At 47.7% G+C, this 22,914-nt stretch overlaps 1 protein-coding gene and 1 long non-coding RNA gene across 10 annotated transcripts in view; one reads left to right on the plus strand and one right to left on the minus strand.

The window, feature by feature from the left end:
* LOC106028883 (uncharacterized) overlaps nucleotides 1-18,913 on the minus strand; it is a 37,651-nt gene extending 18,738 nt beyond the window's left edge. For 2 of the 6 annotated variants that reach the window (XR_010047783.1, XR_010047781.1), the window contains exons 1-3: nucleotides 18,330-18,844; nucleotides 14,371-16,561; nucleotides 13,158-13,221 (exon numbers count right to left, since the gene is read on the minus strand). This is a non-coding gene — a long non-coding RNA (uncharacterized LOC106028883). The other 4 variants (XR_010047786.1, XR_010047782.1, XR_010047784.1 and 1 more) reach the window with 4 other exon arrangements.
* Nucleotides 9,449-22,914, plus strand: part of Tbxas1 (thromboxane A synthase 1) — a 158,049-nt gene continuing 144,583 nt past the window's right edge. For 2 of the 4 annotated variants that reach the window (XM_063249597.1, XM_063249599.1), the window contains exon 1: nucleotides 9,450-9,697. In XM_063249597.1, the coding sequence (XP_063105667.1) occupies nucleotides 9,609-9,697 (89 nt within the window). In that variant the 5' untranslated portion in view covers nucleotides 9,450-9,608. Of the gene's footprint in view, nucleotides 9,698-22,914 lie in introns of all 4 variants that reach the window. The other 2 variants (XM_063249598.1, XM_003475343.5) reach the window with 2 other exon arrangements.

Below are 22,914 nucleotides of genomic sequence, written 5' to 3' on the forward strand. Positions count from 1 at the left end.
GGGAAAGGAGACATGACACTGACAAGGAATGTGATTTGGCTCTCAACTTCACCATCTGGTGGTTCTGAGGTTGAACAAAAAATGTGAATCAGGAACCCACGTCAGAGCCGGACATTGAGCACATGCCTGTAATCCCAGCACTCTGGGTGCCTGAGGCAGAAGGTTCGTAAGTTTGAGTCCAGCCTGGGCCATTTAGCAAGTTAATGAGACCCTGTCTCAAAATAAAAAATAAATTAATAGCCAAGAGTGTAGCTCAGAGAGAAAGTTCTGGGCTCAATCCCCAGTACCAGGAGAGAGGGGATTTTAGGATTTGAATTTGAGAAGAGTTTTTACCTTTCTGTGCCAAGACTGTGACAGAAATGCAGAGCCAGAGAGAAAGAACCAGAGAAAGAGAGAGAGAGAGAGTGAGAGAGAGAGACAGAGAGAGAGAGAGAGAGAGAGAGAGAGAGAGAGAGAGAAAATGTGCTCTGCAAAGCAGCCCCATGTGGTTCCCAGTCTTCACCTTGGCAATTTTCCTAGTTTCTAGGCAGCCTGACCAGGCAGACAGAACAATTTGGTCAATTCCACAGAGGGGCTACATCTTTTGAAACGCACTATTCTGATCAGCAGCTTCTTCAACAAAACAAGCACGGTAAGTTAACACACCCCAAACTGACTTTGTTGGTAAACATCGCCCAACTGTTTTCTTACTAATTTACCTTGGCAACACCTTTCCATCATGCAATTATGTGGGATTCCAGGCCCATATTTACTCCCATCCCACACACACCTTATGTTACTTCATCTTCCGCTACCTCACTGAGAGCAAGGACAGACTCTTAGCTTCAGTGGAACCTCAAGCAGTCCGGGTAGCCAGGCACACACCTGCAATCCCAGCACTGGAGAAGCTGAGACAGGAGAATTACTTGAGCTCTAGGCCAGCTGGGTGACAAAGTGAGTCAAGGCCAGCCTGAACTACTTAACAAAACCCTGTCTTGGGGAAAAAAACAAAAAAACAAAAAACTCAATGGTACTCTCTTTATCTTCCTTTTCTTATGGTATTCCACTAATTATATCTTTCATAGGAAGCCCAGTTTGAGAAATAGTTTTGTGGCTATTTCAATAAATTGATATGTTTTATGGAAGATTAACCAGATGTTTGGATTATGAGCACAAACCTCAATTCACTTCAGGTGTTCCTGAGTGCCCCGGCTACCTTTATGACCTGAAGAGTGTTGTTGCCATCTAGTGGCAGCTACCTAAAATGCTGGCAAACGGCCATTCATTCATTCATTCAACATTTGATCAACACCTACTGAGTGACAGGCAATGATTTTCCTGGCCATGGAGGATATATTGTTGAACCAAATCTAGATCTTTTTCTCCAAAAGGTTTATGTCTAGAGTGTAAATAGAAGCACCCTCAATGGGTAGGATTGGGGTGCTGTGGCAGGACACAGATCATTGTCACTGGGAGATCCTGAAAGGCTTCCTTGAAGTGCCATCTACCGTGAGTCATGAGGATGCACATGGAAGGTGCCCGGCCTGTTAGGGAAGGTGAAGATACAAGGGGCATGAAGCTGTCCTCAGTACCCACTCCAGGGTAGACCAGGAGGGAGCTGGGACCAGTAGGGTCACAGGGTTAGCCGGGTGTTTAGGTATGAGAGCAAATATTCCTGCTTCCTGTTGGTCTTTGGGGTGTGGAGAGCTGAGCCCTGATTAGAGTAGACAGCACACTCCAGGGGGTCTGCAGGTGGATGGAGATGGGCAGGCATGGGCACATCGGGGCTCTGGCAGCAAGAGGAGAGTGGAACCCCCGCTCACAGCACAGCCTCCTGCGAGGCCGTGGGAAGACTGACCTGAGGGGTGTTACAGGTGAGTGGGGCAAAAATAGTCCAGGCTCTTGTGCATGACAGGGAAAGAATCACTAAGTGTACACCTCGTAGTCTACAGTGAAACAGCTACTGAAGGTCACGGATGAGAGCGGTAAGAACAGGAAAATGCTGAAGGGAGAGGAACAGGGATTTGGGCTTCCGGTACTTAACAGGTCAGGTACTGTGATCCTCAGTGTCTGCCTGTCTCTCACTGGTGACAGTAATCTGCCACTCAGGCACTGCGATCTCCTAAGTTTAAATCTGTATCATCCTTAGGGTGGTGCAGTGTTGATCGCTGCGTGGAGAGAGGGGGAGTGGCTCACATCCCTCATGACCCAGCTCTTCTGACCAGACCCCACCTCTTAACAGCAAATCAACTATGAACCCCTACAATCCAATCATCTCCCCAAATCCTCCCTATGTCATATGAGGCTTTCTGGGGACATCTAGATATACATTATAACACCCCTGAACCCTTGTGTTTGGGCTACAGTGTGAGTGAGAAATATATTTCTGCAGCATCACGCCCTCGAGGTTGGGAGCGCCTTGTTATGACACTGGTCCTTCTTTCCCACAGACACAGTCATTATTTGTGCATGGCCAGTCTGGGGCAGAGACGGAGTCTTGTTACCCAGAGATACCTTTCCTTGGAAGCAGCCGCTGTAAACACTTCTGATGGACAGTCATCTTCTGCTTGATGATTTCTCATCGTTGGCCCTGTATCTGGGTCACAGTGTCCTCTTTACCCTGTGGCGGGATGTCTGGGTGATGACAACCTGCAGAATTCTTCTGTGGCCTTGCTGAAGCGCTGGGGATTCTGAATTCTGCTTTCTAGGCATGCTGTCTGTTGGTCTCCTCAGTGCATGGCCCACCCCAGTGACGGGGAGTTGCAGAATAACTGTCCCAGGCACTAGCTTGATGAAACCTCCCAGATTTGCCTCCAGGCCGTCAAACCATCTGCTGACTGCAGGTTCACACACAGAACCACCTCTCATAGCCTACATGTGGCCAAATTCAGCCATGGGGCCATGAGAGATTCAATGACAGTTTAGGAAGTATCAGCATCTGACAAGCTGAGATTAGGGGTGACATAAATTGATAGGCCAAAAACGTGAAGGAGATGGGTGGGCCATCTCTGATCAGAGCACCAAGAGCAATTGCAGTCAACCACATTGCCTCCTGCTGTGTGGAGACCGTAAGTTGGGATCTGAAAAACAGTATCACTTTGGACTCTCTGCCATGTGACGGGGCACACGAGTGCAGTTGATGTGCGGGTATTAGATTATCATCAAACAAACTCCATGTTGATTTTAATAATGAAACCAGATGTGATACAGGTGGCCTCCATAGCATCCTGTGATGCCCTTCTCCCCTTTGGAAGGAAGTCATACATTTTCCGCATGATCCCTTGGTCCTCAGGTGCCCCCAGCCATGCCAGTGCTTGTTTATAGTTTTCAGGGGCACCCACTCAGCGTAGTCTCTACTCTCAGAACAAACTCAATGGTAATTGTTGAATGAATGAGTGAACGAGAGCCTATGAGGCTAATTTGCAATCTGTCGAGAGATCAGAATTGAGATTGAATGGGAGATGAGAGGCTGCCTCTCCAGATGCAAGTGCTGTGAGATCAGACACCTCACTTGTCTGCTGCAGTTGTGTATCCACCACTTGACAGAAGATCGAACACACTGAGTCGACTCCAGTGCTTTGGCGAAACCATCGGGATGCCGTGGAATGAGCAAGTCAAGGAAGTAGTGGTTAGAACTGGTACTTACTAGGTGGAACCCACAGGGCGTGAAGACTGCTTTGGGGGTGGGGCTGAGAGAGAAAGACGAGTCAAAGATGAGCCCAAGTCTCTAACCTGGGGTCCAGTGGAAGGAGGTAGAATTTACTGAGACGGAAGAGGAGGAAAAGGTTAATGGAGGAAGGCAGGTCTGATGATGAATCTGGTTTCAGGGATGTCAAGTACAGGGTGATGGTCAGAAGAAGATCGGTGGGCGGCTGGCGATACTGGTTTGAGTCCCAGGAGTGGGAACTGGGCTGGAGAGGATAACTCAGGGAGTGCTCGACCTGCAGAGGTTAATGAGAACCAAGTGAATGGAGGTGATTGCAATGTGACAGGCGGTGTACAGTGATGTATGAAATATGGTCCCTGCCCTCACAACCAGTACACAATCAAGATCTGACATAGACCTTAAAGCTGCTTATGCACCCATCCACATCTCCATAGCAACCCTGAAGTGAGGAGAGAGCTCTGCCCTTACCACAGGCGGAGGAAGGTACGCAGATGGCTGCTCTCACTCAGGAGTCTCCAATGCAGGGGACATTCTTGCTCCAGATGGTGCTACCTGGAAATTCTCTAGCAGCCCAAGCCTGTATCGTCCCCTGCTCTCAGCCATAGCACCCAAAGGTGGCAGCATGGCTGACTAGCCTTTCCTAAGCCTCCTTTTCACTAGTTCCATCTCCCCACACTCACCGGTCCAAAACCAGTGTAGAGGTGGCCATCATGACTGAATTGCTACATCCAAAGATGCATTAGTAGCCAATCACTTGGCCCTTCTGGAATGTTCTCCAGTGGCTTTGGGGAAGATGCTCACAGAGAGCACATAGTAAGCACCTACTGTGTGTCAGAGCTCTGCCAAGCAGCCTACACAAAGTGCCTCATATTCCCCACAACCATTAGTGATTTAAACAGCAAGTTAAATTGTGTTCTAAGGCAATTTGAGCTGGAAAGCTGGAGGAGCAGGATTCGAGCCTGGGACATTTGCAAAGACAGAGCTACATCTTGAAGCAGTGAAGTGGGCCCCTCTGCCGGTTCTCCAGCTCTGTCTTCCTGCATCCTTCTGTAGGATCGTCTCTGCTTCGTCCTTTAACGCTGAGCTCCTGAGTGTTTTTTTTTTTCATGGCCCACTTCCCAGCATTCGGCATTATTGTACAGCTTTGATGCATCCACAAGCAAACGGTTCTCAGGACAAATACTACTCCCCTCTCTCAGATTTCTCTTCCTGACTTTCATAGATCTGGCCATGTCCTGAATCTCTTTCCCTGTGTGGCCACCAGGGGCCTTGTGTTCAGCATGCAAGAGCCAAAGCCTCAATCCTTCACACTCTTTTCTTGAAGTCCTTATGGTGCTGCAGGGAATCATACTGGGCTCCATCAATGAAACTGGAAATTGAAGTTGTCCTCAACTTCCCCTTTCCCCACCGCCATGCTCAATCAGCAACCAAATGTCACTGATTCTGCCTTCCCAGTGACCTTGAAAGCCAGCTTTCACCCTGCCCATTTCCATGTCTGCTGCCTTATTCATGCCGTGGTGTCCCATTTACATGTCTGCCTGGTCTCCTCATCTCTGGTATGACCCATCCAGTCTGCTTCCTAAGGGATATTGCTAAAATCGCACCTGATCACATTGCTGCCCGGTCTTGCCCCTTGCTGAGCCTTCCCTCTGACCTTTGCATACAGTGTAAACTCCTTGGCCTGACCCACAATGCCTTGCACAATGTGACTGCAGGGTCTCTTACTGTCCTCCCTATTCTCTTCCAGCTTCCCATTCCTTTGAGCAAAACCTCACTGTGCTGCCTGCCATGTCTGAGCTCAAGCATCCATTGTTTCAACCTGTTTACTAGCCTTCTTTCCTCTAATTTTTACATAGTTTGTGATATCAATGGGCCTTAGTCATTATCAGTCTACTTCCTCATCCTGGAAGACAAGCCCCTTGTTGGCAAGACCTGGGTCTTGTAAATTGGAATTCTAATCCTAATACCCAGTGCCCACAGTTATTCAGTGTTACTGAGTCCTCCTAACTTGGTCTTACATTCACGAAAATAGGACAGAGAATTCTTTAGGTATTGGTGACATTGAGAAGATTGGACCAAACTGGGGTAGCTGAGGTTTTCAGTCTTCCAAGGGCCCTAGTATCTTCTGCAAGGGTGTGGGGTAGACCACACACACACACACACACACACACACACACACACACACACCAACCTTGTATTCCATCCCTGTACAGCTCTGCATCTGAAGGAGGCAAGCATGAGAACAAACCTTATCATGACCACAGACTAGCTCCTCGAACTATGAACACACTCAGTCAATATCTGACTTTAAATTTAGTGGAAAAGACATAGGTTGAAAGCCAGAAGACTGGGGCTGGAGCTTGGTCTCCAGAATATACTGAATGTCTGGTTTTGGATGGCTCTGGGACATCCAGTTGAAGACAGCTGGATCCCAAGAATGAAAACTGTGCTTACCTCTTCCGAGAGGTGCCCTGGGATAGAAACGAGGTAACAAGTCAAAGGTCTTTGTCCTCATGCAGTGCTGAGGACACAACGTTGTCCCTTTGCTCAGTGTACTGCGCGGCAGAGTGAATGCACCCAGCGAGGATACCTTTTGTGAACAAAGCCTCGCTGCTGAGCAGCTGGGAACCTTCCCCGGAGAGCCAGGCCCGCTTAGACATCTGCACTTTTTAAACACAGGAACATGGAGGAAATACCACAGAATTTATGGAGTGAAAGCTTTAAAAGGAAACACAGGCCTTAAGTCAAAACAGTTGACTCAACTCTGGGGAGATGTCTGCTTGGAGGTAGGAGGAGGAAAAGATAGGCTCGGAATGTGAGGCGATAGAGAAGTTCTGGGGGCTGCCTACCACGCGGGCTCAGGGTGGGAAGCCACATTGCCCGGGCACAGGGCGGTGGCTCCAGTGGCTTTGAAACATGAACTTTGGGCCTGGCTCTTCCTCTTATAAGAAGTCTCTCAAGTTGGGAAAATGTGGAAGCAAGTTGAGTGCTTGTCAGTAGAGGACAGGCTGAATGCATTCAACTCATCTGTGGAGCAGAGTCAGGAGTAGGCAGCATGGTGTCTAGACCTGGAGTCCAGGTGCAGGTGAGGTACTCACGACACCGGAAGCAAAAAAGCCAGTTGCAGAATGGCCCCAATGTGATCTTGCTTCTAGAAACACTAAAAATACACACATGCTTACATATGCATGGAAAAATGATATGGGACAATGGACATTAATGCATTAGCAGTCTGTCTCTGGGAGTTTGGCTATCGGATGGTTACAATTCAGCTCGGCAGAGTTGATTATTTTTAGTAGACATATTATTAAAAGAAAAATATCCAGAACGTAGTTAAAGGCCAAACATTTAACTGTGGTATCATGGCAACAGTCTGCCCTTCATCCTGGAAATAGCCCAGCCACGGTGTCCCTGTGTTGTGTCATGGATAGCAAAATTGTAATACATCGTTTATCATGTCACTTTCCCAGCGAGAGTTCTTCAGAGCACTCACTTCCGACCCTTCCCTTTCATCCTGGCTAAGGTGTCATCTGCAGTTCCGAGTACTAACTCTGCTCCGCAGCTGGCATAGAAAGGGTGTGGGCATCTCTCTAACGTGCTTATGATTTCTCCAAATCTCCCAGCACCTAGGAAGGGCTCCAGGGGTGTTAGAGGAAGGACTGTGAACTCAGTGCTCCTAGGAGCGTGGGGTAACCCTCAAAGCCAAGCATCTCTGGTCCAGCCACCAGAATTTTAAGGCATCTGATAACAGGGTGGACCCTGTGCCAGGGGTGGGTGCCAAGTGCATGGGGCAACATAGGGGCACTATTTCCATGAAGAGCAGATGGGGTGCAATGCAGTCCTGGCTTCCAGCACTAGACATGATGGATCTCATGCCAGCCACTTTCTCTTCTTGGATTTGTTTCCTCCTCTGTAAGTAGTTTTCCTGGTCGGCGATTCTCAGAGCACATTCCAGGGTACGTCGGTAAGCACCCCTGAAGAAGGGTGCTGTGGCCAAAGGCATTTGAGGAACGCTGTTCTCATATCCTACTCCTGAGTGTCCCCAACACATCTCAGCTGGTTCAGGTCTCTGAGAAGGAAATAATTGCAGATTGATTTTTACACCAGCTGATCTCACATTTATTCCACCTTGCAATCTTTAAAAGTATTTTTTGAGCAGCTGTTGGCTATGTGTACTGAATTAAGCCACAGTCAAGGCCACTCACTGAACCCACGGCTGAAGGTGATGCACTTGGTGTCACCTGTACGGTGCCTTCTTGGGCTGAAGGCCGAGAGCGTAGAGCCCTTGGGAGATGGATGCAGAGCCCTATTCTGGGAGTGAAAGTACAGCTCCATTAAGACCCTACTGCAGGTGCTGATTGGGTGGGACTGAGGGGCCAGGAAATCCACAAGGCCTGGGATGCAGACAGGGACACCTGGGTCCAGATAAGGTCCTATAGTTGGGGACAGAGGCAGAACAATCTGAAAGCAAGGAAGCTGCTTGGTTCCTGTGTGGCTCCTGTCTTATTCACAGATGTAGCTCATCTGGTCTTCTGCGTTTCCATGTTGCATTTATGTGGATGACTTCCAGGCTTGAATACAATCTTTTGTTGAAAAGAATGGGCTTCAGAGTCACACCATCCTGCCTCAGTTTCTTGTTCTGTAAAGTGTGGTTAATCCAGGAGCTTTGCCTCTTAGACTAGTTCATGGAGACTGTATGAATTGGCGCATATAATGCTCATATAACAGCACCTATTGCATTTCCCCCCAAATAAGACCTCATTGGAAAATAATCAGCCTCAAAAACTAAGAGATGAAAAATGCCGGCCCCATCAGCCTATCCTGGCCTCACCTGCCTTACAGAGCAGCCACCAAGCAAGAAAAAAGTGACGGCAGGCACCAGTCCCATCGCAGAGTTATATCATGGGAAATTCTTTCGCATGACAGTCTTCAGCTTTGCCTCTTGTTTTGCCCGAGGTTTTGCAAATGACTCTGAGACTCCCTGACAAGTCTCAACGGAAAGCCATCCTTCAGACAGCCTTCCGGCACCACTCCCTCTTAGTGACATCACAGGCCATCTTCGTGACCAGCACATTGCCTTTTTCTACTTGAAGCTACTGCTTTGTTTGTTTCCCTGTTTATTGTCTGTCTCTCTCTAAAGAAAATTCTCCTGGATCTGGGACCAACACTGTTTGTAAACACAGCACAGAGCCTGGCCCCCTTACATGCCGGATGAGTGGATGAGTGTCATGTGAATGATCCTCTCTTGGGTCCACCCTTCCCCTTACTCAAGATGTGCTGTGCTGAGCAATAAGCAAAAAATGATTTGGTCTGCTTTAGTCAGAGAAAGTCAGAGCTCAGACAAAGAACACAGAAGACACCCTCCGTCTCACCACGACAGCATCCACCGCAGACTAGATCTGTGGTTGCTTGAAGAGCCAGACACCAAGGACGCTTTTAGGCACAGGAGTAGTTAGACCCAGGAACTACGGCACTTTGGGTGAGGGAGGACGGTCAGCCCCACATTTTTCTAGGACCTTAAGAATCTCCTTGCTTATATCTTAATTATAAATTTTGGGAAGTATATAAATGTATGTTTTAGCATAAGGTCTTTCTTTGAGAGCTGCTTATCAACATAGCCGTCTATGGTTGCAACGATTCAGTTTCTTAGCTAATAGGGCCCTGTCTGTCTGCTGTTACTTCCCAGGGAAGTTAACATAAATGTTTATTGACAGCACAGTCATCAAGAAGATAAAGTTGCTGATTCATTGCCTTGCCCTGAAACCCTTTGTTTTCCCCTCCTCTTCCTTCCTCTTTATAAAGTCACTTTCTGAGAAAGAGCACATTTTGGGGACTCACTTGAGGTGACGTGCTCGTGGCTGCCTGTATCTTCCTCCTCTGCCTGCAGATCAGAGCTCAATTAGGGGCAGGGACATCAGCCACCCTCTTTCACATCTGACACATCTGGGGTCTCAGGGGAGCCATGGAAGTCTTGGACTTTCTCAAACTGCAAGTCAATGGCCTCATGGTGGCAGTGGCCCTGTCTGTGGCTCTCGTGGCCCTCCTGAAGTGGTAAGTGTGGCTAGCCCCATGCATTGTGGCCTGGGCAGAAATGTCAGCTGTGGAGCCTTCCTGGTGCCAGGGCAGGTGTGCGGGAGTGTGTTTTTCTTCTTTTCTAATCTAGAGGGAGTTGAGTATTAACACAGCTTCAGAATTAAAAGCAAACAGTCAGGTTAATCTTTTGCTAAAATGCATGAGAGTGAAGTGTCAGGAAATGCTGGTGATTCAGTGGCTGAGACGCTACACATAATTAAGTTTGAAAGAGATAGAAAAAGAAAATTGGAAAGGCATTAGCTTTGGGTAGAAGTATTTCCTCATACCCTGTCATATCTTCTCATCTCATTTTGCTAAGATCCTCTCTCCATGTTGGATTTACAGCACATGTAGCCTCTTGGTTCATGTTACATTAAAAACAGAAAAGATGTAGCAGCCATTTGGCAATCATGGGCCACTTCGTGGGAAGTTTTTAACAGGGATTTCTGTAGGTTTAAGAGCAAAGTGCTAGAACTAATTTCCTAATATCTGACAGAAGGAAATGGATTTCGGCGAGCAGAGTGCGTGAAGCTTACATGGAGTTTGAGATCCTGAAAAAAAATCTCAAACTTGAACTACAAGTTTCTCCCCTGTGGTTTTGTTAATTCAACAGCAGATTTTCTTAAGCCTGGCTCTATAGTGTCTGTAGATCGAAGACCTCACAGTGTGCTGCATTTGTACGTATCTACCCTGTCCCCTGCACTGAGCAGAGTGACTCAATCAAAAGCACCTGGATTTAGGTGGCTCTGGATTTTGAGGGGAAAGTGGAAAAATGAATGGACTTGGAGCAGAATTTCAATTTATGTTTCCAGTGGTAACAAAGCCTCCCATAGATTAATAACTGGGAAAGCACTTTGAAAAGCATCAAGCATTATGCAAATGTGAGGTATTATTCTTTAGGAATTTGCATAGCTGAAAGTGGAATTCACGTTTGATGTTCTATGATGATGAAATTACTTCTTGGAAATTGGCTCTGAAACTCAGCTTCAGTCCCAGTGCTGTTTTGCTTTTTTAACTGGTTTAATTATCTTTTGAACTTTACTATCTCAGTATAGCCTGCCTGGCACTGAAAGCAGCCACTCGGAAAACTGAGCAAATGGTGGTCCCCCCCCCCGCAATCGTCCATCTCAGGCTCTTCCTACACCTGGTGAAGCCCAAAGCACAGCACCTGACATGTGGTGGGTGCATGTAGACCCCCAAGGAAGAGGAAGCGAGGTCCTGGGTTGGAGTGTAGCCCTGGCGTAGAATGTGTGCCTAGCATGTATGTGGCCTTGGGTTCTATAGCCAGCACGAAATGAAAGCAGGAAGAAATCCTTAGTGATTTAGGTTGGCACATTTATTTTTAATTTCTTACTAATATGTTTATCATATTACTTTCTCATCAATAGCTTAACCTTTCATCATGGTTCTCAAAGTGTGTCTGTCTAAACCTCCGGGATATCACAAAAGCGGTGTTCGCATTGTGCGTTTTCCTGTAATTTTGCCTCTGTCTTTATTGAGTCCTTTTCATTTCTGTATTCTAAACTGCCAGTTCTGTGCCTGACATGCGGAATGGCCTCAATAAATGTTTGATGAGTGAATGAGTGAACCGTGCACTCTGTTAACGTTGCTCCAATGGTGGAAAGGGGCCTGCATCCTGACTGATAAGCTGCTGTCACTGAGTGTTTACAACCGGCTCTCAGCAGAGACGCAGGGACACCGCCCCTCCAGCCAAGCAGCTGTGTGTGTATAATCTGTTCCTGGGGCCATATTCATAACTGGGTTCAAAGACACAGAGATTAAGATAGAGGCACAAAGCACAGGTGGTGAATAGGAAGTGAGCTTCGAGGCTATTTGTTATCACAAAGATATTTACTGACCTGTTAATATGTGCCTGGCGCTGTGGGAGGCCCTGGCACAAGGTCAGGGAACAGGAGATGAGGGTCAGATGCCCAGGCAGGAGGGGATCCGGAGCCTCTGGAAGGAGTTCAGTGTCTGAGAGGCTCCCGACATGGGGGAGGGCTGCAGGAGAGCGTGGCCATGGCAGTGGCCGCTCTGGGCTCTGGTGTCCTTGGGTCCCTCCCTAGATCCAAGGCCAAGGTTGCTGTTCTTGGGCCCCCCACACTTCTGCTTCAGGCAGCAGCTGAGCAGTAGCTCCAGCTTGAAGTCTGTAAGGCCTCCCTGGGGTTCTCCCTGTAAGGTCTCCTAAGAGGGGCTCCAGTTAGAGACTTGGAGAAATCGCAGAGGGAGAAGGATTCTAAAAGTCCCAACACACTTGTCTTTGCTTCGAGAGTTACACCTGGCCCTAGGTTGCTGAGAGGACCCTAAATACTGGGCAGGTAGAGTCATCAGAGACTTCAAGTTTGCATCAGGTCCCTAAGCCTATTGTCTCTTTAAGGAGGGGGCAAGACCCCCTCTCTCATCACAGTCCCCTCCAAGTCCAGGGCTCCAAGGTCTGAGCTGCAGCGTGTGGCTGATGGAGTCAAGCTAAGAAGTCCACGTTCATCAGCTCATTCCTAGAGCTTCTGGCTTGACCCAGCCCCTCTTGTGGTGCTGTGTCCCTTGCTGTCACTCACGTCCTACATGGTACGCAAATGGAACTGCGCACAGTGCGAGGCTGACACACTGCTGTTCATAGCTGGTCCTGGTTGCCCCTTCCTCTGAGCTTTCCTTTAGTTCTAAGCCCAGGGCTTCCCCTCAGGGAACAATTTCCTGTTTCCCAAAGGAACCTAGAAGCCCCCTGTCTCCTCTGCTTGTGTCAGCTCTCTCGTCCTGTTCCCTCCAATGCCTGGCACTAGTGGGTCCCTAATGAATGTTGGCTGAAGGCTCCGTCTAGCCCCATGACTCCCAGGCTTTCTTCCCAGTTCTCCAGTCCTACTCACCCTTTGTCTGAAAGCCCGCTGTCTGCCTTTCTAGTTGTCCCACATAGGCTAATCTTGTGTCCTCACTCACCTTGCAGAGTGGAGACCATGGCATGGGCTTAATAATCACTTCTTAACTATTAACTGATTGCATGAATTTGGAAAGAAGGAAAAAAACTCCTTTCACTTAAAAAGTGACTGTTATAAACAAGATGAAGTCTATTTGATCGTTTTCTCCACACTGCATTAGATGCCATTTTTCAGTGATGATCATTGAGGTGGATTCATGTGTGGTCACCCGGTGGTCAGGGCTGTGCCACTGAGGTTGGAGATGGAATTGCAGATGGAGATTGTGTTGGCTAGAATGTCATGTAGCACATGATAAATGGTGAACATACCACATAAAACATTTCAAAAACTCATTTTTCAGGAGGGGATGTATGTAGCTCAGTGGTTGAGCCCTTGCCTAGCATGCATGAGGCCCTACATTTGATTTTTAGCGGTAGGGAAAAAAAGGCAACCCCCTCCAATTTTTCTGTATAAAATGGTTTGAAATTCTTATTCCAAGAAACAAGTTGCAGGAGTCAAATATTCCTTACCGTGACCTGAAGTACTAGCGCGTTTACACTTTCAAGTAATGCCTAAGATCTGCCAGCAGGATTCCTGTTGAGAGGATAAAGATTTCTTTATTCCTTGAGAACAAGTATTAGGAAATAGTCCAAATATTAAGAGTGGGATTCTTTCAGTGGCAGGGTTATGGGTTATTTTTTTTTCTTTCAGTCTCTCTGCATCCTTTATATTTCTTCAGTGTGAGTACTTAGCAAAAGGAAGAACAATTTGATACAAAGGAGTGGCAAATCGCCTTCTTGTGGTGAGGAGGAAAGCGGTGTCACGCTGTGGGAATGGAGCCTTGAGCTAGTAGGCTTCTGCCTGTGGGCAGAATGTCCGGGAATGGGGTGGGGGGGAATCACTTCCCGGCTGGTGAGATGTTGAGAAAGGCAGTGATGCCACCTCAGCAGCTGAGTGTGTGGATGTATTAGAGGCTGAGAAGTTGTCTGGGTGTCACAGTTTAGATCTGCCACGCCCCCCAACATCTCAGGTGTTTGGAAGCTGTTTGGGTTATGGTGCGTTGTGCTCATCCAAGGATTCAGTAGTAGCTTTATGCGCTGGCTAGGAGGTGGAGACAGGCTGGCTGCGGGTCACTGGTGTGTGGACGGGAGGTAAGTGACTTGCAAGAGTGTTCTCTTGTCCCTGGCTCCTTCCCTTGTTCTCTGCTCCTCCTCTGGTTACACGCGGTGACCGGTTTTCTGTGCCAGATCTTGCCTTCATACCCTTTTTATCTTGGTGCCAGCTGATCACAGATGAACCAGTACAAGCCTCTCCTCCTTCAAGGTGTTGAGCATTTTGTCTCTGCTCTGGGAAAGTGACTAAGGTACTAGGGAGGTTGGAAAGGCTTTAATGCCAGCCTTCCCTCAAAGCACAGGTACCAAGACTTAGAGGTACAGATCAGTTTAGCATTAAAATAGGGACCAGAGTGAGATAATATCCTGATCAAATTGGAACATTAAAATCAGAATTGGGCACAGTGGCACATGCTTATGACTCCAGCACAGAGAAAGGATGAAGCAGGATGATCACAAATTCAATTTCTACCTGGGCAATTTAGTAAGATTTTGTCTCAAATAAAAATAAAAAGGTTTGGAGTAAATTCAGTAATGGAGTGTTCTGGGGTTCATCTCCTGGTTCTGCACACAATAACTGTGTGGCTGGGATTATTAAGACCATACTGAAGCCGGGCGTGGTGGCACACACCTGTAATCCCAGCACTTGGGAGGCTGAGGCAGGAGGATCACTGTGAGTTCGAGATCATCCTGGGTTGCAAAGTGAGTTCAAGATCAGCCTGAATGGCATGGCAAGACCCTGTTTCAAAAGACAAAAAACAAACAAAAAGAAAAAAGAAAAAAAGAAAAACCATACTGGAAAAGCCCTCTGCTATATCTGGAAGTTTCTTTCTCAGAAGAGAGCTTGCTTCATGTGTGGGAGACCTCAATTCCAATTCTAGAGTCACATCTATTCCCAGATCATATTTAAAGAAACTGCTGAGGTGGAACATTGGAACCAGGGTGAGAAATCTTGAGCTCATCAGAGTGAGAAGCCATTTAGGTACAGTCAGCCCTCCATACCTGCACAGTCTATGCCTAGAGGGCACCAGCCATGGACTGAAATATTTGAAAAAAATCCCAGAAAGTTCTGAAAAGCAAAACTGGAGTTTCCCTCATGCTTAGCATTATAGTGAATTCACTGCAGTGGGTGACGTGGGGACATCAGCTGCTGGGTCCTCCCACCGCATCACAGCTGGCCCCATGCTGATGAGGTGGCAGGAGCTGCGGTGTACACATCTGCCCTGAGCCCTTTCTCCGCCATTGTCTCCTAAACAATACCGTGTAGCCACTCCTTCCATAGCATTTCCTCCATGCAGGGGATTAAAGGAGCTGAGCTATGATTTAGAATTCACAGGAGGATATGCACAGCAATATGCAAACACCGTCCCTTCTATGTAAAGGACCTGAGCATCCTTGGGATTTGGTGTCCCTGGGGGCCCTAAAACCAATGTCCAACAGGTTCCAAGGCATGAGACTGGGTCCCCTGGTAAAACCAGAGGTGGCAGGAACACGTGTCCAGCCTCAGAATGCGAGTATTTGTAGACTGATGACCACTTTGGCATTCATTTCCCACATTCTGTTCCTAAAAGTGTGAAATTAGGTCCCAGGCAGGCTCTTCTTGGAGAATCACAGTATAGCAAGAGTGCTGAGAAGCTCTGAAGAGCCCTGCTGATCTTTGTTAACTTTATAAAGATGTCCCCAGATACCTTTATAAAGTCACTCTACAGAGGGCCATGGTAGGAGGGCAAGATCAATTGGAGATCTCCCTTAAAAAGTCAGTCATGAAAAAAAAGTCAGTCATGATCCAGGCGTGGCAGCACACGCCTGTGATCCCAGTATTTGGAGGCTGACGCAGGAAGATCCTTACGAGTTCAAGGTTCCATTATGAGTTCAGGGCCAGCCTGAGCTACATAATGAGACTCTATCTCAACAAGACAAAATGAAACAATAAACAATAAAAAGGAGAAGTAAGTGGTGTGACAGAAATATAGGAACTGAAAAACAGAGGGATGGGGCTCAGAATTTAACTCAGTGGCATAAGCGCCTGCCTGTGAGTTCGATCCCTGGTGCCAGTGAAAAAACAAAACAAAACAGAAGGATAATGAGAAACTGAGGTAGGAGGATCTCAAATTTGAGTCCAGCTTGTGCTAAGTTGTGATTTAGTAAGACACTGTGTTAAAATTTTTAAATTTCAAAATACGCAGAGATGTAGCTTGGTGGATGCTGGGTTCAATCCCCGGTACCATAAAACAAACAGCCAGAAGAATCCCAACGTTACAAGTGATCCCTTTCCAGACCTGAGTTTCCAAGGGTTGGTATCATGTTTTCTTCAAGACATGGAGAATAGGGGTCAGAGGCCAAAGCAGGGCTGGTGGACACTGGGCTCCGAGTTGGACAGTAGAGAAAAAGAGGCTCACAGCTGTGTGGCCAGGTGTAGGAAGGGCCCTCAAGTCCCTCAGGAAAGTCACAGAAGCAGCTTATGGCTGATGTGGCAGTTCACTGCTGATTGGCGAACCTAGACCAGGATCAATGGCTTTGAGTTTGTTGATGGAGACCCATTGGTGCATCTACACCAACACTGGCTGCAAGTTGGATGCGACACAAGTGGTCCATGAACAGTTGCTCTCCTTCTCCCCAGGGCACCCGAATCATTCTTGGCAGCAGTTACTGGGGCCACCAGACTGTCCCGAGGTGGGCAGCAGGAGGTGTCCAGGAGCCACGGTGCAGCTTAGTGGACGACTCTTGCCCCCCCATTTCCAGCCCAGCCCTTGGCCTGTGGGTCACCAGCCAGGCCGAGTGACCTTGGGAAGCAGAAGGGTCCTGGAGCTCAGGGAGGAAGGCTGTGCAGAGGAGAATGGGGTGGGGGGAGCAGGTTCTTAGTGGCATCAGAGTTTGTAATGTTGGATGGAACAAAACATGAACAGCGTGAATAATAGACACAGTTTAGAAAGGCATCTTAAAGGACACACAATTTCCAATGAGTACCTGGAAGAATGATGTGCTCTCTTTCCCCCTTTTAAATTTTTTAATGTATTTTTGCCTAGGATTCCAGGGGTACTTTAGTTTAATAAGTCAGTGATGAGCTTGCAGATAAAATTGAGCCTCCTTAGAAAAACTAGGTCTGTACTTCCTCCAGGACCATTTCCCCAGAATTTTTTTTTTTTGTTTTCTCTCTTTTAAATAGTTACACACCATCTCCCTGTCCTTCTCCTCACTTTATTGATTTTCCAGAACAAGAGTACGAGGTGTGACTGTAAAGTAACGTGACTGATGATTTTAGCATACGCATCAGAACTCACACAACCAAATGCGTTTTGTGACCTTCAAAGGTGTCTTCCCGATCAGCTGAGCCCTGCTGCAGATCTGCTGGGACACACATCCTTAGGACTTTTGCAGGGGCAGCTGGGTGTCTGCCTGTGGTCTCCTGAAAGCCCTGACAGTGACAAAACTTTGTGGAGGATCCATGATTGTTGTTATTGGGTTTTTTTGTTTGTTTGTTTGTTTTTGAGACAAGGTCTCACTATGTACTCGTGACTGGCCTTGAATTCACCATGTAACCCAGGCTGGTCTTTAACTTGTGGGAACCTTCCTGCTTCAGTTTCTCAAGTGCTAGAATTATAGGTGTGCACTACTATACCTGGTTGAGGATAGACTGACTTTTAATAACAGCCCAAATTTTGCAAATAGGTGATCAAACTGGGCAATATTATTTGCAATCCAAAATTAAATATGATTATAAAACAATAAGGCAAAGTCTGACGTGATAGCCCATGCTTGTAATCCCAGCGCTCGGGAGGCTGAGATGGGAGGATCACTATGAATTTAAGGTCAACTTCAAGTACATAGCCTGAACTGCATAGTGAGACCCTGGCTCAAAAAAACTAACAAATAAATAATAATACGGAAGGCAGTCATTTACTCCAAGGGCCAGTGAACCCTTTCTCGAAGCTCATGAATTCTACTGAAGGAGGCTACTCAATTGAGTTTATGATTCTTTTAAAGTAACCAGTAGAGCTACTCTATTATACCTTTTCTTATCTAGCAAAGAATTAGGCTGTATCTATTCTTTGGGCAGAAATGAAGGAAGAATTTCATTTGAGCTAAGCATGGTAGCATATGCCTCTAATTCTAGCATTCTGGGAGGCTGAGGCAGGATAATTACAAGTTTGAGCCCAGCCTGGGCAACTCAGTGATTTATCAAGATCTTGTCTCAAAAAATTTTTAAAAAGGGCTGGCATTGTAGTTTAGTGTGAAGACCCAGGGCTCAATCCCCACAACTACAAAAAAGAAAAAAGAATAAAATCTCTTTTGTCACACAAACAAAGCAAACCATCAGATTTATGCCTGTGCCTTCTGGAGCTGCTCATACACAGGCTTGGTGCTTCTTCCCCAGGGAGGAGGTGCCTGCCCCCAAATAAAGCTACTGAATGACCTCTTCTCCCACTCCCAATACCATCTGAACAGATCTCATCGGCGGCCCTTTGCCACTGGTGGTGAGGCCCACTGCAGGAATCTGCTGGCCTCAGGGACACTCATTTCCCCGGTAGGGGTGAGGAGCAGCTGACGTGGGGATGAGACGGGAGAGAAGGGACGGCGGCAGATACTCACACTTGTCGCCTGGACCACCTTGTTCCTGGTTTGTCAGACAGAAGTGGAGTTGCACGACCTCCTGGCAGCTCTCCGGAAACCCTTGGCTTTCTCTGTGTCTGTGGCCTCAGTGTAGAGTCCAGCACCAGGCCGTCCATCAGGACTGTCCTCTGCCTCCTGGATGTCCTTGCCGTGGTGTGCTTCTGAGGGGTTGCCTTAGTCCACAGCCAATTCCTAAACACCATCCCAGGAAGGAGTTGCCCCCATTTTTTCTCTAAAAATCTAAAAAAAAATGGTCTCAGAGAAGATTCCCCCCACAACAAGCTAATTTCTACAAATTTTGGCTTCCACCAAAACCTGGCCCCAGAGGTCTGCTCACAGGGACCCAGGGGAGGGGCTCTGCTGCTTGCACAGGCGGATGAGAAAGTGGCTGGAACACTCCTCCCGCCTGTCCCTTGCTACCCCCCCCCCCCCACACACACAGCGGACCTATGTCCCTGCTCTGCGAGCAGCAGTCCCCGCCTGACTGGCCCACATTCACTACCTTCCAATGTCAGTTTCACTACCTTCTGACCTTTCTTCAAAAGCTCCACCTAATGTCACTCTTCCCTGAAGCAGCTCCTCTGCAAGCCCCACCTCCTCTGTGTTTTTTTCTTTTTCCTTTCCGTGCAGTCTTGGCACCTGACTGCATTATTTGCTTTTGCACATGGGTCCTGCCTTCCTGATCTGACTGCACAGCCCAGAGGGCAGGGTCTGGATCTTACGCCAGTCAGGGCCTTGTCCCATAGGAGCTGCTCAGTAAATATCAACAGTCATGGTTGTACCACAAGTAGCTAAGAAAGTGACGATTGTTGTTGTGTGTGTGTGTGCATGTGTGTACGCATGCACACGCAAGGGATAGAAGCTCAATCTCTCCCCAATTGGCACACCAGGGGCGCTGTGTTTTCAGCACCTAGCACAATGTCATGAATACAGCTTATTGAAAAAGTATATCAATCACTTCTTAGTTCATGTACTTGTTGGGTCTTTATTTTTTAATTTTTTTCTTTTTTGAGACTGGGTCATGCTATGCAGTTCAGGCTGGCCTTGAACCCACAGTGATCCTCCTGCCTCAGCCTCTTTGAGTGCTGGGATTACAGGCGTGCAGCACTATGCCTACTATTTCATTGAAAGTCAAAGGTTTCCTAAACTGTGTGCTGGTCCACTTCATTGCTGGGATGCAGATAACATTTCTCTGAATTCAGGGAGGTAAGGTAATTACATTGGAGAAAGGGATAGAGTGCAGGTTGCAGGCATTTAGCAGATACGTCATACTCACAGTGCAGAGAGCACTTGGAGCCTGCATGCGGTCTCCTGACACCAGTGGGCACAGAGGAGATGAGATGCCCAACCCTAGCAGAGAAGCAGCAAAGAACAGGCACTTGTGGTGATGTTGGACTGGGCGTCAGTCCTCCTGTTCAAAGCACTGGGATCCCAGCTCTTCACCAACTGCCTCTGTTTATGCTACTTTCCCTGCGGGTCCTGTGTTCTATCAACCCAGCCACAGTGTATGTGTAAGTGGTGATTGATTGATTTTTCTCATCTTAATTATTCAAAAGATAGCTGATTGGAAGCTCTGCCGATGAGAAGAACTGATCAATGAGATAACCAGCAGTAGTGGACTAAGTTATAATTCCACTCCAGAGCAGAGACCTGACATTTTAGCTAACCCTCACCCTCTTATTGTCAATAAATGCACAATTTACTTTAGGCTCCCGAGATGTGGAAAATGTCTCATGCGATGCCTTCCTGCCTTCATAAATCAATAGACAGTGGGGTCCCCAGGCTGGGAAGCAGCAAAAACAAAATGCGCAGCGCTGCTTGTGCACTGCAGACAGTTAACCCCCTGTGCACCCAGCGAGGGCAAATGGGTAGCCACACCTCACGCCTCAGGGCCCTGCAGCGGGAGGCAGAGGAATCTTCAGGAGGAAGGTGTGGCAGGAACCAGCCAGGTCTCCAGAGTGCGCTCAGACACGCTTTTTCTGCTGAGGATCTGGGGAAGCCGTCCGGCCTTGCTAGTTTCCTCTTTGTTGTTGTTGGTTTGGTTTTGTTTTGGGTTTTTGGTACTAGCGATTGAACTCACAACCTCACTATTGCTAGGGAGGCACTGTGCTGCTGAGTTATATCCCAGCCCTAGCTTCCTCTTTGGTGAGGCAGGACCCATGGCGTCTGGTTCTCAGCACTGGGGCTGTGGACCACCTTGCCACCCAGGGGTCCTACTGGGCATCAGCCTTGTCCTTCTCCTCCCCTCCTCTCTCCCTGCTTTTCTTCCTTCCCCTCCTCTCCCTTCTCTTTCCCTTTTCTCAGCTCATGGCCAACTACTTCATAGCCCAGCAGGCCTCATCTCCTAGGTGTCCCAGAGCATCCCTCCTTTCAGGCCATTCTCCTCCTGCTGTGGTTGAGGGATCCAAGAGCATCCCTTGGCCAGAAACTGCCCCTCTATCTCCCCACCTCCGGTCTGTGCTGCTGAAACTCACCCGCACCTGCAGCCAGGCTGCCAGCAGAAACTCGCCACTCATCTGCATTAAAAGCCCCTGGGAAATCGAGTCTTCCCATCTTGCCCCAGGAGGCTCTCCTGACCTGGCCCTGACGCCCCTGTGGGTGCATCCTCTGCCCCTCCCCAGCCGGCGGCCAGCTCCTTACTTCTGTGGGTCGCACCGTCCACCTTCAACTTGCTCTACTCAAAGCCCCTCCCCCGCACCCAGGGAGCGGCCTCTCCGGGAACCTCCGATGCGATGCGTCCTTGGCTCTTCTTGCTGCACCTGCTCCCGTCCCTCTGCCTCCTCCCTGACCTGGCTTCCCCTGCAGAATGTGAGTTGCCCAAGAGCCAGCCTCAGTCTCACTCTGCTTCTGCCTAAAGGCCTCACACTGTGCCGGTTCTATCAAGTAACAGGAATCAGTGATTTGCAACCAAACTGAGTTAAACACAACACAGAGAACTCTGTGTGGCCTGTGCTTGGCGTGTGGACTCCCACTGCTCCTTACTTGTTCGTTGTCACTGTGGATATTGTTGTAGAGAATTTGCGTTCAGTTCTGCCTGCATACCACTGCATGCAGCTACAGCCTCCGCTCGGTATGCAAAGCAGGGCAAAAAAACATGCTTAATGTGTAAATTACAAATTAAAAAAAATTATTATAGTGCAAGATGAATTGCCATTAGCCCCCCTCAAAACATCCCCTCTCTCTTGGAACACACATCCCACTGGTCTTGCCACTTTCTGGAGCAGCTCCGGGAGTGCTCTTTTGTGAGTGTCTTTAGCTGCAATGTTGTAGCTGCTTCCATGTCCTGAGTGGGTTAAAAACATTTATGGAAATTTCTGTCAAAGCGGTGTGTCCTCATCTACCTTACTGATTTGGTCTGGCATCGTATGACTTCTGGCTCTCCCCCAAAATTAAGATGACCATGAAAGAGAAATGTTTTGAAAATGACAAGAACAATGAGATAAATATTGAATGTTTGTTTAATTGAATGTTTGAAGCAAGGGGACATCTTCTGAGGGGACTCATGGCTATATGCCTTTTATTGTAATAAAAATGCTTTTTAAAAGCATTCACCATAACTTTTGATCACCCTTATATAATAAGACTTCAGTGAGTTGAGATCTAAATCTTTTTTTTGACAGAGTCTCACTATGCAGTTCAGGTTGGCCTAGAACTCACGTCATAGCCCAGGCTGGGCTTGAATGTGCAGTGATCCTCCTGCCTCAGCCTCTGAGTCCTGGGATTACTGGCATGGGCCACCACACCAGGCTAGAGATCTGAATCTTGATAGAAGATTTCATCTTGATAGTTCACACTAGACTGGGCTGTAGGGTGACACTCACCTCTGTGCTGTCTAGGAAAGAAAGGCCTATGGCACAGTCACATACAATAATGACAGCTGAACCCATTTAGGAAAAGAAGCCACTTGCTCTCAAGCACTTAGCAGTTTGCTGGTTCAATACCACCTATAAAACACTTTGCTTTTATCTGCCTTTACCCACTTTTTGTAATGGTCTAGCGCGTGGGTTCTAGAATCAAATTCTAACCCTTACCAAGCTAGGTCTCAGTTTCCCCATTTATGATATAAGGATAATCACAGTCTCTAGTTCCTGGCACACAGCAAGGATTACCTGAGCTAAATCCTGGGGAGACCTGGAGCTGTGCCAGGCCCAGGTAGTGTTCTATAAATATTAGCCATTGACATTATCTGCTTACTATAGGCTTATACCCAACAGCAATTATGTAGAGCCCGATCAGGTCAATTTAGTTTTTATTTATTTAAAAACATTGTGATTTCTTGCACAATTCCCAGGGATGCATTTGGTTTGGGAAGCAAGCAGAGCTGTGTTGAAAACAATCGGCCTTGTGTGGAATGGTGCTGGGCTTCTACCAGGTAGCTTCGGCCTTGATTGACTAAAGTGGATTTAGAAAACACCTGTTGGTCTTGGTAACTAAGGAGTCCTAGAGGACGCTGGAGGTGCTCACCAGCTGTGTGGTGGAGACAGAGGTCAGCATGCAGCAGGTTTCCAGAGGATCAGGGAAGGAAGGCAGTTGTGAAGGGCACTGTGGGCATCTTTTCCAAGAG

The sequence above is a fragment of the Cavia porcellus genome, unplaced genomic scaffold (genome assembly GCF_034190915.1).
Source record: "Cavia porcellus strain 051 isolate PalLab524CR breed Dunkin Hartley unplaced genomic scaffold, mCavPor4.1 scaffold_6, whole genome shotgun sequence".
NCBI lineage: Eukaryota > Metazoa > Chordata > Mammalia > Rodentia > Caviidae > Cavia > Cavia porcellus.